At 42.7% G+C, this 18,065-nt stretch overlaps 2 protein-coding genes and 1 non-coding gene across 3 annotated transcripts; 2 read left to right on the plus strand and 1 right to left on the minus strand.

Annotated features, from left to right (window-relative positions):
* The first annotated feature begins 1,695 nt into the window (after window positions 1-1,695).
* cyp24a1 (cytochrome P450, family 24, subfamily A, polypeptide 1) lies at window positions 1,696-9,574 on the plus strand. The gene is made up of 12 exons (XM_018755812.2): window positions 1,696-1,992; window positions 2,573-2,763; window positions 2,920-3,013; window positions 3,897-3,990; window positions 4,170-4,261; window positions 4,763-4,874; window positions 6,239-6,384; window positions 6,746-6,912; window positions 7,119-7,197; window positions 7,431-7,628; window positions 8,552-8,663; window positions 9,016-9,574. Exons 1-11 carry the CDS (start codon window positions 1,720-1,722, stop codon window positions 8,660-8,662), a joined length of 1,557 nt encoding a protein of 518 aa, XP_018611328.2. The 5' UTR covers window positions 1,696-1,719; the 3' UTR covers window position 8,663; window positions 9,016-9,574.
* A 2,991-nt stretch (window positions 9,575-12,565) lies between these two features.
* Window positions 12,566-12,684, minus strand: LOC114909447 (5S ribosomal RNA). Its single transcript, XR_003797320.1, has one exon. It is a non-coding gene; the product is annotated as a 5S ribosomal RNA (ribosomal RNA).
* Window positions 12,685-13,567: 883 nt separating this feature from the next.
* On the plus strand, window positions 13,568-17,346 carry LOC108936461 (coiled-coil domain-containing protein 69-like). The gene is made up of 9 exons (XM_018755824.2): window positions 13,568-13,776; window positions 14,903-14,960; window positions 15,157-15,308; window positions 15,665-15,740; window positions 15,823-15,896; window positions 15,995-16,096; window positions 16,340-16,459; window positions 16,599-16,696; window positions 16,923-17,346. Exons 1-9 carry the CDS (start codon window positions 13,744-13,746, stop codon window positions 16,951-16,953), a joined length of 744 nt encoding a protein of 247 aa, XP_018611340.2. The 5' UTR covers window positions 13,568-13,743; the 3' UTR covers window positions 16,954-17,346.
* Window positions 17,347-18,065: the final 719 nt, after the last annotated feature.

Here is an 18,065-nt window from a genome sequence, read left to right on the forward strand (position 1 = left end):
TGTATTCCATTTTTAAAAACAAACTAACTTTAATACCTAACAGAGAAAGCACCTTATTCTCACATTGGGTGGAAAAGATTTTTACAGTTGTGTTGAGCACTGCGTGGAAGTTGATCGCCTTAGACATGTCCCAGACAGAAATGCAATAATCTATATGCTTTAGGAGACCAGGCGGTGTTAGCTTTATTAACCGTAAAAGAACCTAACACAATCCTCTTATTTCCATGTTTCAACAAATGATCTACGTATCATGGGAGAAAGTACATGGGCTTTTTAAAAATAAGGAGCAGGATACAGTTTGGTGAGTGTGACGCAGAACCCCGCTGAAGTCTGCTTATTGGTTCAGTAATAATCCAAATGTCTCATCAGACATGAAATACCTTTGGTGTTCGCTATTCATTAGGTTAAACCTGAACAACTATAGGAATAACAACATTGCTGTCAACACAGCTGAACTATGATGAAATAAAGTAAACATTTCCTCCTACAACAAAAATGGTCTTTTGTAAACAAATGCCAATAGACAGATAGATACTAAAGGAATCACAAAGTTTTTACAAAAAATATGGTAAGGGACAACTAAGATCTTGTCCGAACATCCAGGTGGTGAGGAAATGTCCCCTCTAATGTCATCGCTCCTCCGTCTTTTGCGTTGCTGTCTCACAGCACCTGAGTGGTGTGAGAGAACGTGGGTTCGACCCCCGCTCTGTCTATGTGGAGTTTGCATGTTCTCCCCGTTTCTGCGTGGGTTTCCTCTGGGTGCTCTGGTTTCCTCCCAAAGTCCAAAGACATGCTGTTCAGGTTCACTCGTAGTGTGAGTGACACAGAGAGTGTGTTTCACTGATGTATTGATGACTGAGCCATTGTAAGTAGTGTATCTAGCAGTGTAAGTCACCTTGGTGAATAAGGTGTGTGGGCTAGTAACACTACATAGTATCCATTGTAAGTCGCTTTGGAGAAAAGCGTCTGCTAAGTGAATAAATGTAAATGTAAATGTCTTAAACTTGCAGATCAATGTGTGTATAAAGTCTCTCACGGTCTCTTATAATGTTAATATAAAGCCTGGAATGTTTTATCTTTCACAGCCAAGCCATACAAATATCAGATGTTTTCAGGTGTTTTATAATCAGCATTATTCAATGAGTATATTTTAAATTATCTTAAATGCATTGTTTTTGTTCAGTGCATTACACTACAAAATACTGAATCTTAAATTATACCTGTTATTTATGTAGCTGCCCATTCTGCTGTTCGAAATTCACCATCTTTGGACCTTTGGGGACCACATTCATGTCTTTCTGCGACATCTTTCTAAACTGAATTGGAGTAGTTATTTTCCACTTATCAAAGATCTACCATTATACAAATATTTACCTGACCTGGTGTAGTAACATTTACACAGAGAAAGTTTCCGCAACAGCTAGAGGTAGTTAAACGGTTAAAGTAAAGAGTGTGTTTGGAAAGTGTGTTTATCCATGAACGGGAGGGAGGAGGGGGAGGAAGGGAGCTTCCTCTGTCCACCACTGGGTCATGAGATACTCAGGATGGGCTTCCAAAATGAAGATAATGAATGGTGGGCTTGGTGGGGACACCATGCAGCCCAAGGTCCTGATTGGTCCCGTCTTGGGTTGGGGCAAAAAGGGCTGAGGGTATATATTGTGGATGGATGGGAGCTGTTTAAGACAGCAGGAGCACTTGGTGTCTCAGCCTCGCGGGACAATGAGAGCTCAGATCCAGAAAGCCCCACAGATCCTGGAGCTGCTGAAGCCCAAGAAGAAGCTGAAGCTGCTGGGGATGGGAATGGGGGTGCAGCAGCGCAAAGCGACCGTTTCGGTTTGCGCCCTAGAGCCTAAGGATGCTGCGCGGGTGGGCGCCGCGGGCTCCGTGCCACAAGGGCTCTCCAGCATCCCCGGACCCACGAACTGGCCCCTGGTGGGCAGCCTGGTGGACCTGCTCCGCAAAGGGGGGCTCAAACGGCAGCACGAAGCGCTGGTAAATAATAAAAAATGAGAAACAGTGTATCGGATAAACCAAAATTTATAAAGTATCTAAAAATCACGCATGACGTAATGTTTATGTCAATAAATAATATTATATAAACTTCCATAGGCGAGTTCTATGCACTTTCATTATTATAAGCTAATGCATAAAATGTTATTTAAAGGTTATATCTTCATTTTTTCACCTAAAACGTAAAATAACAGTTTATAAAGACACCACATTTGAGTGTATCAAAACGTCCCGTGCGACTATTATTATAATAGATGTCTTAGAAAACGCGCCTTTTTTTTAGCTTTATTAAGGTGATGCATAACATATCCTACATGACAAATAGTGAAAATTGTTTCATTTTAACTGAAATTATACAAATTTCCTAAAGTCCCTATCGGACACACCACACACTTTCTTTATATAATAGGGTATGTAAAAAAAAAAAAAAAAAAAAAAAAAAAATCCTTGAGAAACGCTGCTTTCATCCAACCACTTTTCATCAGTTGCAGCTGAAACGTATTGTTATTTTGAGCTGTTCCGAGTAAATGCCGCTGATCGCCGAATGCCCTCCCTCCCTCAGATCGACTACCACAAGAAGTTCGGCAAGATCTTCAGGATGAAGCTGGGCTCCTTCGAGTCGGTGCACATCGGAGCGCCCTGCCTGCTGGAGGCGCTCTACAGGGGCGAGAGCAGCTACCCGCAGCGCCTCGAGATCAAGCCCTGGAAAGCCTACCGGGACCTGAGGGACGAGGCGTACGGGCTCCTCATCCTGTGAGTAGTCCACGGGGATGGGATGGGATGGGATAGGACGGGACGGGACGGGACGGGATGGGACGGGATGGGATGGGATGGGGTAGAGCACGTGCAGATCCTGCGGTGCGGTGCGCTCCTAACCCACGCGCTCACGAGGTTCGCTCCGTCCGGCAGGGAGGGGAAGGACTGGCAGAGGGTGCGGAGCGCCTTCCAGCACAAGCTCATGAAACCCACGGAGGTGGTGAAGCTGGACGGCAAAATAAACCAGGTACAGCGTGTGTGTCTTACTCGGGTACCGCTCTCAAAAGCATAGTGCGAAATGTAAGAGAGCGGCGATGGTGAAGGAAATGCCTTATAATCGTCAGTCATGATGATATAAGTACGCAACGGAATGACTGTAATACATAAACGTGAAATAACACTGTGTTATAAGAGACTTTATTGTCACTGTATGCAATACAATTAAATTCCGAGTGGCAACCCCCCCCCGAAGAGCAGCAGCAGAAAGAACACTTTAGACAAACAAAAAAAGATAAGTAAATAAATAAATAATTGGATTGAACTTTGTAGTCCTCAGCATCCATTGACGTTGGAGGTGAGGGAGTAGTGGAGGCAGCTTTTATAATAATATAGTCATCATGATGACATGTAGCTGTTACACTGTAAAATGCTGACTCTTTAATTATACGTATCATTTATGCAACTGCTTAATTGCAAATAATTAAAGTGTATATGCTTACCTGTGTGAAATTATTCCATACAGAGGTGGGGCAAATATCAGCAAAAGGATGAACTCCTCTTCAGGCTGTTGCAATATTTTAAATTTATCAGACTTTTATAATGTACAAATATTATTGGCTTGCTGAATTGTAAGGCATTTCCTCTCAGTACAAACTTTTTTGTTGATTAAATTTCCATTGTGCACAAGATACAGAAGACAAAAAGTAAATGTATAAATAGTCATTATTATCAGACAATTTCCAGTATTTGAAATCATTGCAACTTTGTAGAGATGCTTTGTAAAATCCAAAATATGTATTCTACATATGTAATTGAACATATGTGGATGTTGTGTAATGTCCATGATGAAGGATAAGCATGCAATAAAACCCAGTTTTTTTTTTTTTTTCTTTTCTTTTCTAAAAATGCAGGTTTTGGCTGATTTTGTTGATAGGATTGGAAGAATAAACGTCAAAGGTCACATTGAGGACTTGTATTTTGAGCTGAACAAATGGTCTTTTGAAAGTAAGTTACACATTTTGAAGCCTTTAAAAGTAACACTGTTCTTTCTATAACTTTTATATAAAAAACTAACATGTTAAATGGAGTGTATTCCTCCAAATATTTTAATCTACTGCTTGGTAATCAACTGATCATGAAAGAGTAGTTTGCTAACGTCTTTTTTTTTTTTTTTTTTGTTGCAGCCATTTGCCTTGTGCTCTATGACAAGAGATTTGGGCTCCTTAGTCAGGAGGTAAACGAAGAAGCCATTAACTTTATTACAGCAATTAAAACGGTAAGTTTTAAAATGAGTCCTCTGATGCTCTTTCCTTTGGACAATTTCTTTTGTAATGAACCCCAGGAACTCTCCCACTGAGTGAACCTGTTCACCTCAATTGCAAATCAATACAGTCAGTGAAAAACACCTCATATTGATAACCTACATCATCGCCTTCTGACACAGCACTGCTGTTACTACGTGTTTACTCATATCCCTGAAGAATGAGGTTCACTGAGTTCGCATCTTTATAAAGAATGGGTATGGACTAGTTATTATAATTTTCACCGATTTGTGGTTTCTGCTGCGAACCACAAGTGTGAAAGTCTGACTTGCATTTCTTGTTGTTATCAGCTGCATTCATTTATACAAAAATGTTCCTCAAAGAGCTGCACATTTTCATTATTGGATACTTTGTTGTTGACTCTGAGGCAAAGGAAGTATTTGCTTTGTCATAGGGGATTTTTTAAAGAAAAATTGTTCCAGAAAAGAAATTAAACTTTTTTTCCCTTTAAATAGATGATGAACACATTTGGCACAATGATGGTGACCCCAGTGGAGCTCCACAGAAGCCTGAACACGAAGACGTGGCAGGAACACACGGCCGCATGGGACCACATCTTCAGCACGGGTACATGGCTCTCGGCCTCTCTTCGGCGACATGTGACCCACAAAAAGCACCTAAAAAAGGCAGACAGCTGGTAGCCGAGTGGTTAGAGCTACGGCCTTTGACTCTAAAGGCCGCAGGGTCAATCCCCCCTGCGGCTGTAGTACCCTTGAGCAAAGTACTTACCCTAAATTGCACCAGTAAAATGACCCAGCTGTGTAAATGAGCGTAAGCATGTAATAATTGTAACCTTAACATTGTAATTTTGGAGAAAAAAGCGTCAGCTAAATGTTTAAAAAAAAAAGACACCCTATGCGTTTCCAGTCAGGTGATGAGATATGAGCCGGGCTGCCGCCGCCAATAGGCTACGCGCCCCAACCTTTATTCACCATGAGCGTTTGTAGTAAACCGGATGACCCGCTGCACACATCCCTGCCGAATATTTGTAGTAGTTTGGAAGGGAGGGGAGTCCCGGAATGGCATGTTGACCGAGCGCTTTGCTCGAGATAACTTGTCGTGCCGATTACACTGGCCGCGGCCATCGGGCACGCGCTGCACTCTCTCACACCTCAGCTCCCTCGCGCCTACAAGCAGGGGAGGGGGGAGGGGCTGTGTCCGCGCACCGCCCCCCTCACGAGGTCATTCAGGTTCGTGCAATAATCTGTTTAAGGATTTACGGATCCGCTGCTTCCAAGATGGGGGGGATGGGGGGTCCGTTTTCTGACCGGTCTATAGAATGAGGGATATACTTTTTCAAAGAATACACCTCTCAATTATGAGAAACAAACAAAAAAAAAAAATCTGCCGGCACTCAGTATTTACATTTAAAGTATGCCGATATCGCTTCACAAAATGTATCAAACAAAAATTACTACTTGATATGTCAACGCTCCAGAACGTGCGGAACTAAGGGCATTGTAAAATACTCCTAGAAGTCTGAGACGATTTAAAGAAGTTAACCCTGAAATGTCACAAAGTTATCACATAAGTTTAAAAAAAAAAAATCAGATAATATATAAAATAAGAAGTTAACTTTATATTCACATCCTTTAGTACTCGTGGATTTAAGTGCAGTTAGTAGTCATTTCCAACATTACCTCGAACTGCGCCCTAAAATGAACTCATCAAGTCTTTTCAGAGAGTTCATTAACTGCTCCACTGGAATCTGAGTTGATTATGAATTGTCCAAAGATGAGTAAAACTATCACTAAAATTTCTCTTCAGTTTATGCACTACATAGTCACTGTATCTATGATGTATACAAATTCCATTCATACCTAGTTTATGAGGGAGAATATTCGATCGTGACTCTTGAGGAGTTCTCAGTTTATTCATCTCCTCTGACATGACCGCGCTCATGAACGCATCTCTTCCATTTCCGGTTGCAGCGAAGTCGTACATCGACAGGCGTCTGAAGCGGCACGCGAGCAAACCCACAGACGACTTCCTGTGTGACATCTACCGTCGCAGCCGCCTGACCCGGAAAGAGCTGTACGCGGCCACGACGGAGCTGCAGATCGGAGGGGTGGAGACGGTGAGAAAGTGGGCGGGGCTACAGCCCGGCGTCTCGGCTGTTGCGTCACAGAGCCGCCGCTCTTTGATTTCACTAGATGAAGCGGGAAGACGTGTAAAGGCACGTCTAAACACGACTTGCCACACTGTTTAAAGCACTCATTTGCCCAGAACTTCAGAGCTCTCATTCGGTCACTTGAACATGCAATCTGAAGGGAGTCGTACATCTTGTGCGTTCATATAACTTTGTGTCTGCAGTCAAAACACCATCATCGGAATAGGAATGAATTTATAGGAATGAAGAGTGAAAGGAAGACGTCTAGAACGCAGGGAGCTGTGTTTGCTTATCTGTGTGTGTGTGTGTGTGTCCTTCCTTCGTGCAGACGGCCAATAGTTTACTGTGGGCCCTCTTCAACCTGTCCCGCAACCCACGGTGCCAGAGCGAGCTGCTGCGGGAGGTCAGAGCCGTGGTGCCGGGAGACGAGGCGCCGAACGCCCAGCACCTCAAAAGCATGTCATACCTCAAGGCGTGCCTCAAGGAGTCCATGCGGTGTGTGTTCGTGTGTGTCATTCTCCCAGCGTCCTCATCTGGGGCGCATCTCATGGTGCCCCGTCGCTGGGTACTGGAGTTTAAGAACACCTTGAATGAAACACTGAAATGCTAAATCCCAGCACTTCGTGTCATATTCAAAACTGGTTAATAAAAGCCCGTTTAATTTCCTCACAAAAGCTCACTTCATTCTCGCGCTTTTACAGGTTGACTCCCTCTATTCCGTTCACGAGCAGGACTTTGGATAAAGACACCGTTCTCGGAGATTATGTCCTCCCCAAAGGAGTACGTCCTTACCGTTGCCTTTCTTTACATCAAATGCATTTATTGAATGCTTTACGTATGTTAAGGCAATTGCTTTTCCTGCAGTGTAAACTTCAAATGTAAAAAAAAAAAAAGTGCTTGGTAATAATAAATAGCAGCGCACCATTAAAACTGTAAACATCAGGTGTTTGGTCAGCAGGCTGTGTGAAAACACTGCTCTCCTGCATACCTTGAATTTACCGTTGGATTTGCAGACGGTGTTGATGATAAACAGTCACGCCTTGGGCTCCAGCGAAGAATACTTTGATGACGGGAAACGGTTCAAGCCAGAGAGGTGGTTGCAGGAGAAGAGCAGCATAAACCCATTTGCGCACGTGCCCTTCGGCATCGGAAAGAGGATGTGCATCGGACGGCGCCTTGCCGAGCTGCAGCTGCAACTGGCTCTGGCTTGGGTGAGCGTGTGTGCACAACCACCCCCTCACACACGCATACAAAAGCATTTCTGGAACAGAGCTTTTCAAAAAGGGGGAGAGGCAAATGATTGTGTTCTTGGCATTACACAGGCACCAAATCTCAAAGGCCTTGTAGAACTTCTCCGCAGAGCAATAAGCATCTTTTGCATATTGTAGGCTTTTGATCTGTTTACCTAAGGATACACTTCTGTTTGTTTTCTGGAAGGTTTACATACTGTTTACTAGCATTCTTATGCGTAACTTGCGTGTTGTATATTAGAAGTGCTTAAAACTGTTCATACTTTTTTGCTTATGTGGCCAGACTCGGTAAAAATGTTTGTGGTAATAGGGTAGCTGGTAATGTAGCGGTTGGCTCTGCTGCCTTTGGTAACCCTGAGCAAAGGTATTTACCTTAAATCGCTTCAGTAAAATTACCCAGCTGTGTAAATAGGGTGGCACGGCGAGTAGCACTACTGTCTCACAGCGCCTGGGTGGTGAAAGAGGACGTGGGTTTGATCCCGTGTGGAGTTTGCATGTTCTCCCCGTGTCTGGGTGCTCTGGTTTCCTCTCACAGTTCAAAGACATGCTGTTCAGTGTCACTCACACACAATGGGTGAACAAGAGTGTGTGTGTGTGTGTGTGTGTGTGTCATCCACTGATGTATGGATGAGTGACTCGGTGTAAGTAGCGTATCTAGCAGTGTAAGTCACCGTGGTGAATAAGGTGTGTGGGCTCATAACACTACATAGAGTTCATCGGAAGTCACTTTGGAGGAAAGCATCTACTAAATAAATAAATGTAAAATGCAATGTAAATAGGCAAATAATTCTAAGTAGCTTAACATTCTAAATTATTCTGGAAAGAAACATCAGCTAAATGAATAAAGTAATAACTAAACAAAGTTTTGTTCGTCTGTATGCCAGCTGATCAGGGACTACGAGATTGTGGCGACGGATCAGGATCCAGTGGAGGCCATTCATGCGGGGACCCTCATTCCGAGCCGTGAACTGCCGGTGGCTTTTATCAGACGATGAGGTAACTGACGCATACGTCTTTGCGTTAAATCTTTGCTCGAATCGCATTTGAAGACGACAAGTTACATGCACCGAAAAGGGTGGAAAAAATCAATGCGGTTCAACCCGACAGAGGCTGTTCACCTCTGTTTATCTTTTCCTCACTCTAGTCTCCTTCCAGATAACATTTGGTCTTCCTAAACTGTCGCTTCATAGCCTCCTTATCAGTTTCGCACCGCTATCAAAGAACTATCTTGCTTAATTCATTGTTGGTTTTTGCATCTTCAGCACGACATGCGTGCTAAATGAGTCTCGTGTGTGTGCGGTGGGCAAGTTTTTCCGCTTCGATCAAGCTCTGATTCTTTCCTCCCCAGGTGGAATAGTGGAATCTACATCTTCTGTATGACACTGCAGGTGGTGTGTGTGATGGACAGTGACCTCCAAGAAGAATACCTTAGAACGCAAAGGATCATCCCAGATCAAGGGATTAGATTATAAAGACTCTGTAATTGATTTTTACTGCTTTCTTCTATTAAATTTCACTTATTTTGTATATATTGTCTCACTGTGCTGCTGTATTTTACTATGTATTTAAATAATTATATAAAGTGTTCGGTTATGTACATAGACCTGGTGCATATATTGCTTTAGAAAAAATATTGTATTACTTTGTATGAAATAAATGTTTTTATCCTGTTAATATTACTTGCAAAAGAGAATTACCTGTTCTGTAGCACAAAAAAAAATGAAATCCACACCTTAGTCGATTAAATTAGACAGTCCTAATAAAGTCTCAGGGAAAGCTGTTATACACCGAAGGACGCAACCATATAGAACAACCAAATTTAATAAACATTAAGCAGTAGTCATGCTTTTTATGCAATAATCTCACTGGAAACAAATGTACGGTATGCTGTAGGAAAAACATTCATAACCAGCAACACATTATACTCTAAAATTGCTTCTATTAATTATCTGAAATGCAGGATGACAAGGAAAAACCCTCTGTCTATAACTGAATTTTTGTATAACTGGAGAAAAAAAAAATAAAGAATTTCAAAAGCATGTATCAGTTTTCATTGCAAAAACATTGCAGGGTAAACAGATGTTGCAGATGCAGTACAAAGAGCCCTTATCAGAGTGAGTTTGACGCAAGCGAGGCACACAAATCCTGTGCTTCAGACAACATGCGCACACAGTCTTTCAGACATAATTTCATTTCAAATATTTGTTTTCACTAATTTCTCTGTTGCCCTCCTGAAGCACTGAACCAAATGGTTCAAGCAAACATATTGCAAAATAACAGCGAATAAAAAAAATGGTCACCCAGGGGGTGCAGTGGTGCAGTGGGTTGGACCGGGTCCTGCTCTCCAGTGGGTCTGGGGTTCGAGTCCCGCTTGGGGTGCCTTGCGATGGACTGGTGTCCCGTCCTGGGTGTGTCCCCTCCAGCCTTGCGCCCTGTGTTGCCGGGTTAGGCTCTGGCTACCCGCGACCCCGTATGGGACAAGCGGTTCAGAAAAAACAAAACAACAAAAAATGGCCAATGGTTTACAATGAGACCCATGTCACTTTAAGAATTTCTTTATTACAATCATTGCAGAACATATTTACAAAATAAAATAATTTCTAGAATAACTTAGCTGCTTAAATTGCTCATGATACCCCATAATATACATATTAAATTCTCTATCCACAACCCAGCTACAGTTTAGTGATCACCGCTTGGTCCTCTAACCTCTCCTCCATATACCACATCATTTACTCTGTTACCTCCTCTCATCCCTTCTCTTTTACTGTAATGCAAATGACATTGAACTGCAACCCATGTCCGCAATAGCGAGTTCTCATGATGACACCAGTTCATAATCAGCCGACACCTCTTCCTGGACAAGCAGTGTGTGTCACCACATCGAAATCCTACCTCGGTTTAACCTCACCTCTTTTCTGTATATTAACCTTGTATTTTACAGTCTGGCGTGAGCACGTTGCACACATGCTTTCCACATTAATTTGTCATTATTCGTATCATTAGGACGTCCTAGTACAATCAAAGCTTGATTTAGTCTCCTGTACGAGGATCCCACAATGTGTTGCCTGTACTGGACTGCATCCCAGCCTGTTCGGGCAACCAATCAGCATAGAATCCGTTTGCACTTATACCCTTACTGTACTTTTACACAACTGGGTGAGATCCTTTGTCTTTCAGAATGCGGTAAATTAATGTACAGACATGTAAATGGCCAACTGCTCCTCACCGAGAGTCCATCATTTCCCCAAATCCTCTACTTCCCCAAATGAACAGTGATGTGTAACAATGGCCTTTGAAACTTTTGTTACTTTACACACGGGCCAAAAGACATACATTTACGGCCGATAACCACTACATTACATACAAGAGCCGTCACAAACGGCCTTGGTGAAAAATAAGGCTTACATAAGTGTAGGCAACAATAACCTTACCCACAGATTAAAGCACAGGTTTCCCAACAGTCTTTACCTTGGACCGCGGCCCGTGTCATTCACCTGAAATACGGCTGCTGCTCTTTTCAAAACAAAATGTCAATTTAAAGGACCGCAGAATGAAACGTGACACTGCATCAAACGAGAAATGGACTACGATGGCGTTGCTTATCTTAAGCAGACAGGATTATTAACATGCAGAACAATACTTTTCAGTTTTTTTTAAAAAAATAAATAAATAATACTTTTGCAGAGGCTACCCTAATCCAACAAGTCCTTTGCCTGGATATGTTTGTTCTGTTGGATTGACTTCTGATGTTCCTCTTGCGCACACATCTGTTTTCCGGTCTTTGAGGGTATTTCACGTTTGCTCTCAGTTTATTGGCATAAATTATTCTTAACTCTATCCCATGGAATCTAAGAAAGCGATAACAAACATTTTATTCTTGACAAAGGTGACAAAACCATAAAGGTATTTTTCAGGGACGGCCCCACAAAGTCAGCTTACTAACCTTATGGGGTCATTTTCTTCAAAATATCCCCTTGTATTTTAAGAAAAACAACTAAACACGTGCAGATAACATCAAATATACAAATGTTGTCCTGGCATTAAAAGATAAACGACTCCTGATTTTTTTTTTTTTTATTATAAAGAACAATAACAAGTTGGAATAGAGGGGGAGTGAAAGGACTTTTGTGTTGTTGTGCCACCTGCTGGTCAAACTGTTACAGCACAACTTTCCACAGTGAACGAGAAACTTTTTTTTTTTTTTTTTTAAGAATGGCTTAAGGACATATTTTGAGAGCATCAATGCATATTAATATATCATCATTTTACACACATCTAATTCACTTGATTCTTCTTCTTCTGATCATAGTGATTACAGCGGCTATGTGGTTTGCTTGTTGCCCTATAGTTGCTGTTCTGGTTGTTTTTTTCCCCCCATCGAGGGCTGCAGCGATGACAGCGCAGGACTGTTTATATAAGAGTTTTGTCGAAAAAAAAGTATTTGTCAACAATTGCACTGAGCTGTCAGTAACACTTTTTTAAAAAAACTATTTGTGCACTTTTTTAGACTTGGGAAAAAAAAATGTAATATTTATTGCAATGTGTCAGTGTTTTGTTGTATTTTGCTTCTGTGCACATTTTGATTTTCAGCTGAGCAAAGACTTATTTTACAAATTTCGTTGTATGTAAATATAGTGTACTTACACAAAACGTAAATATGATATACATACAACATAAACATATATAGGCAATTTTTAGTAAAGCGATAGTCAGCTGTAATATCAAAAGAAAATGTAGTATGAAATGCGGTAAAATATTACGATCGCAACTGAAAAAACGTTGGGTTGGAATGTGAGAAGGTGTGATCGTGGGGGGAAAAAAAAAAAGTTATTCGGAAGGAAAATAAGATGATGTTGAAATGAGGAGGGCGAAGAGCGCCCCCTCGCGGAGAGAAAAGTTTACAGCACCTGGTATTCCCAGGAGGTCTCCCATCCAAGTACTAACCAGGCCCGACCCTGCTTAGCTTCCGAAATCGGACGAGATCGGGCGTATTCAGAGTGGTATGGCCATAAGCGACAACAGCACGCGCAGACGCGCTATTCATATTTTACAGACGCCCATTTCTTACTATCTATATATATTTCATCCCCAGATCGGGATGTAACACTTGCACGTTTACACTTCGAGCCACGTGTCATTAACAAGCTCACCGACTTCCAACAAAACAAAACAACGCTGACAGCAATAATACATAGCAATAATACATTTAAGACAGTTAAGTTTAATACAATACGTGCTATTTTTCCTTGTACTGTAGATAAATTGTGAAGCTGCAATCTCGTCATGCCGACTCTTTGGGTGCAGTTTCATGTTTCCTCCACTGGAGGCCAGTAGAGAACAACACAAACCGCTACAGAGCGACGCGCTTCAATTGCCTCCGCGCAAGAAATGAATGAAATCCACAGAAACACAGGATGACCTGGTATTGCACTGATCACCTGTCACTCAGGTAATTCACTTGCCACCTTCTGTCCTGTGTACCTCACTCAGATGTCAGACGTGTCACACTCGCGCATACTAATGGGCAAAGGTACTACTTACCATGCATTGCTCCAGCAAAATAAATAAATAAATACATACATACATACCCAGCTGTAAAAATGGGCGAGAGAGAAGGGGAGGTGGACTGATCTGGTTCTAGTAGAACATCCACCACTTGGTGGTAACTGATGGACTGACCCTAGACTGAAAGACATCTCGTGACACAGTCAGCTGTACATGAACTAGGTTCAAGGGCAAACTGTGTGAAATGCATCGTTAGTGGCCTCACTGTCAGCATTTAAGTTCCGGGTCTGATCTGGAGTGATAGAAAAGCGGTCAAGCATGAAAGTAAGTTTTATGGACAGACGCTCCTCACCATCGGCACTCGAGCTTGTAGGTTCGACGCGCTAATACGCATGCGCGTCAAATCACGTGATCCTGACTCGGTCGTTTAAATTGATACAGTTACAGGTGGCCGCTATCGCTTCCATCCCATCCCCTCTGTGACCGGTTCCAGTGCACGCGACGGACTGTGACTTCCGATCCGTTTTAGCGAGCGTAGCGCGCGGAGCCCCGGAGGAGCGGACGGGCCATGGGGGGTACTCTCAGCAGGGCCAGGAGAACGGTACTCTCTCACTTCCTCTCTGTTCATAAACGCAGTTCTAAGAAAAAAAGAGAGAAAAAGTAAAACGCACTCAGTTTTTATCATGTTGCAGCTTGGCGCAGAAAAGTTTACAGTAAAGAAGTAAAGCTAGTTGGGGAAATGAGTGTTACCACACTTTTACACGCTCCGCGTGTGCTCAGTTATTGTTTGCGTGGCTAAAGTAATTCTGATTACACTTCCTACTTTCAGGCGGATTTTTTAAAAGTTCTTTATAACAAAAACATGGTGCAGAAAAGAACTACACAAAATGTCAGGGTGAAGCAAACCACGCACAAAATGAAAAGCGCTCAACTCAAAGGTATATTATGGCTTTACATTACAGTTACCTGCTGACGACAAGTGAAGTTATTGATGTACATCGTGACATCACCAGACCAGGGAACGCGACAAGCGAAACTTTCCGTTAAATCTTATAGGAATATGAAATTTAATTAGTAAAATGATACTAGTAGTGTATTTTTTTCCTCGACTTGTCGATGTCACTGAAACGGAGCAAAGCATCTTTTTTTAATGTTTTTTTTTTTAATTTTTATTTTTGAGGACATTGCACAGACGCGCCGAATGACGTGCACGTGCCGTGGGAACGCGTCGAGCCCGTCGGTTCTTTCTGCATCACACCGCGCATCAAAAGCACAAAGTCAAGCTGCGTCCCTCATCAACCTTGCAGTCCGTAACCACATTTAAATGGACATTAAAAGGATGCTGTCGGCATCTAGCGGCAGACCTATGCAACTACACCTAGTTATTTTAAATCGACCAAAGTGATTTGTAATCCTGTCGCAATATGCCTTAAAAATGTAAAATATGGGCCCTGTGACATTTGATGATTATCTGCATATTTTTAATGATGATTTTTCTACATCATGGTTGCCTGCCTGAAGGAGGAGCCACCATGTCAAAGTCCTTGAAAATACTAACATCTGTTAATATTGTTTTGACATATCTTGGTGTCTCATGGCATTTGCCACAGTCCTTGCCTTTAAAGACTGATTCCTCCCAAAGGTTCCTCGTATGCCTTGCAGTTACTGTGAGCACGCAAAATGAAAACTCATTTTAAAGAAGTTTTGTAATTTGTCATGTATTTCAGAAGAAGGGCAAAAGAAGGAAGCAGGAGCTCAAGGAGATCACCTCACAGGATGTGACTGGTGAGTGGCTTCCTTTACTCTATGAGAAAGTTTGACAGCAGCCGTGAGGTTTCTGCACTAGACAAAATTTGCAGTTGCGGACCTTAAGGTGTCCTCATTTTGTTGAACTTGGAGATAATGGTGACAGGCATAGTGAATTGATCCAGCAGTGCTGAGTCCATGACTTGATGTCCAACGGTCTCTGTGTCTAATCCAGTTAAGATCTTGCTGGAGAAGCTTCAGGAGCAGCAACAGGACCTGAAGTTCCTGCACGACATCCTCTCAGCAGCAAGCAGTACACAGACAGAGATGGTGATCCAAGTCCCCCAGAATGAACTCCTCCAGTTGGTCCAGGTCCTCACTGAGAAGGTACCTTTTCACACCTGGACCACCACCACCCAGCCCCTATCGAGCCCACAGCATTAGTGGAACCTGCACTTTTCCCTTTGCACGTTTTGTGGTGCACCCCTTGACAAGGTATAACAGCTGGGCCTAGTATATGCTTGCCCCTAAAGTTCTCTTGGTACAAAGTCCCAACATACAGGTGGCCTTGATGTGTCAGGGCAGGAAGCCACACCACTTCCCACAACAGCATGTGACCCTGCAACTGCTGCTGGTGTCTGAGATGCCAGAGCAAAGGCAAATAGTGCACTCTGTGCGTGTGGACGTGAGAGAGCTGTGTGTTGGCCAGGTGTGTTGTCAACAAGCAGACCTTCTGTCTTCAGGTGAAAAGCAATACAGAAGATGAGTTTGAGGGTCGAATCCGGATCCTGACCGAGGAGCACCAGGTCAAAATGGAAGGTAAGAGGCACTTTAGAATAATCAACCAGCAGTTCAAATGTGCCTTTTGTTATTGAATAATTATTGAACCTCCATCCCCCAGAAGTGCAAAGAAAGCATGAAGAGGAGATGAAGTCAGTGATGGAGACTTTGCAGGGAGAAGATGCCCCACATCAAGTAAGACATGCTTCACATTAGTCTTGGGACTCAGAAAGATTGATGGCTGTAATGTTGCTGACCTCTTGACCTGTGACTCATTTGTGGCTGGGGTGAAGGGTGAGGCAGAGGAGATATTGGCTCAGTTCCAGGCTTTCCGAAAGCTGCAGAGGAGAGTGGAGGAAAGCACAATGAAGCGAGATCTACAGGTGAACATCCAGGTAGGGGAGACGGTGGTGTCACCATATTGTGGAAATGGGGGGGATGACAAGGGAACCTCACTGCAATACTGCATTAGGACAAATGGTAAAGAACGAATGATGCGGGAACCTGCTTGTCGGGATTTTGCTTTTATGCACCAGGCTGAATGTTGAAGCCAGCCAAACTTGAGTTTCTACCAAAATAAATCCCCATAAACATGCTCAGAGGTCACTCACCCCTTGCCTTGTAACTCTTCCTTGCAGGCACAAGGCAGCCCAGGTGCATTCTGGGAGCAGGAGCTGGAGAGCTTGCTGATTGTCATAGAGATGAAGAACGAGCTCTTCCGGGAGCAGTCAAAGAGACTTATACAGATGGAGCACCTGGTAGATTGCATACTGTTCCTGCTGACCGCTTCACCAATCCCACTGGCTCTTAGCACATGAAAAATAGACATCCAGCATACACCTCTACAGCATGATGTCTGTTATACCTTTGTGCGCCTTAACCTACTGTTTATTTCAGATGGAGAGGAACCGTTCCTTGGAGGACCGTCTATCACGTGTTCTTCAGCAGAACGAAGACTTGCTTGCCCGCATGGAGAAATCACAGACTTTGAACAAGTAAGATTTCATCCTGGTATTGTTAGGTTTCTACAAGGCTGTCAGAATAGAACCTTATTACTGGCAAAGCATCCAAATTATTGAATATGAAGCAAAAATAATTCAATTGAAAGCACTTGTAAACTTTCATTAGTGTATGATGTAGTTGGTCATGAAATGAAAAGTAGAGTAAGTTGGGTTTAACTTTGTGTGGTTGACAGCTGTGCACCTTGTTTGGGTCTTACAGGTGGCTGTCCCGAGGGAGAGGGAGTCTCTAGTGATTTGGAAGGTCAATCATGGTAAAGAAGAGCTTCAGTACAATCTGCTGCATAAGAAGTCCCCCTTCTCACCCGGAGCGTGTTACCTTCCCTCAGCCTGCCCATGAAGCTGACCCTGAACTTTCTAGCAGGCACCCAGGATTTGGCTCACCAGAGAAACCTAAAGTACCATCCTGATGTCCTATGGGGGGAATCTTAGTTTTTAATATACTTTTATACTTATTTTATATTAAAACATTTATATTTACCATCAGTAATTTACCTGTTACACTTTTGTGGTGGGTAGTTTCAGCCTCTGGAGTGATTCCTACTCCTGGTAGTCTAGTCCACGAAGAGCCACACCAACCATACTTTTGCTGTACGTGTAATAAATGAATATGGAAGTTTGATGCATCTCTTTGCCTTAGAAGCCTGTTTAAAGTGGACAAGTTGTCCTTTGCTCAGGAATATACCAGTTAGCTTCCCACATGCAATGTAAATACAATAATGCAAAAGTTCTCGTGTTCACTTTGTGTTAAACATTGAATGATGTGATAATAGTAACTAAGTGTAGCAGTTTGCTCCAAATTGAGCTTTTGCTGTGTATCATGTTAAGATATGGTTAAACTTCCGTACAAGTCCTCCTGGGGGTGGATTTTTGCAATACAGGCAATCCCTGCATTACAAATGAGTTCCATTCCCAAGTCTGTCTTTCCGTTGGATTTCTACATACCTTAGAACAGGTAAGGGTTGGGTCTACTGTCAAGTTTTGGTATCTAGCGTACCTTTCTGTGCATAAGAACTTTCACATACAGCGAAACATTTTCAGCATAATACAGTAATGTTACTACAATATAATAGATGTATAGGTACCAAAGAACTGCTTTTCTGTTTGACATTTTACCTTTCCCCCCATGCTTCAGTTGCATGATCATTTTTCTTTACATCACCTTTATGCATTGGGGCTCTCCTTATGAGTTAGATATTCAAAGCCAAATAGAACATGACACTTAACAGCACCCTGGGCTATGTTATACTGAGTGGCTAGGAGACTGAGGTGTGCAAAGCTAGGTGGGGGATATTTGTCAGTACAGAAGGGCACAGGCCAGACTTGAAGTTGGTGATGAGGGGGT

Source organism: Scleropages formosus, chromosome 24, assembly GCF_900964775.1.
Source record: "Scleropages formosus chromosome 24, fSclFor1.1, whole genome shotgun sequence".
Classification (NCBI taxonomy): domain Eukaryota; kingdom Metazoa; phylum Chordata; class Actinopteri; order Osteoglossiformes; family Osteoglossidae; genus Scleropages; species Scleropages formosus.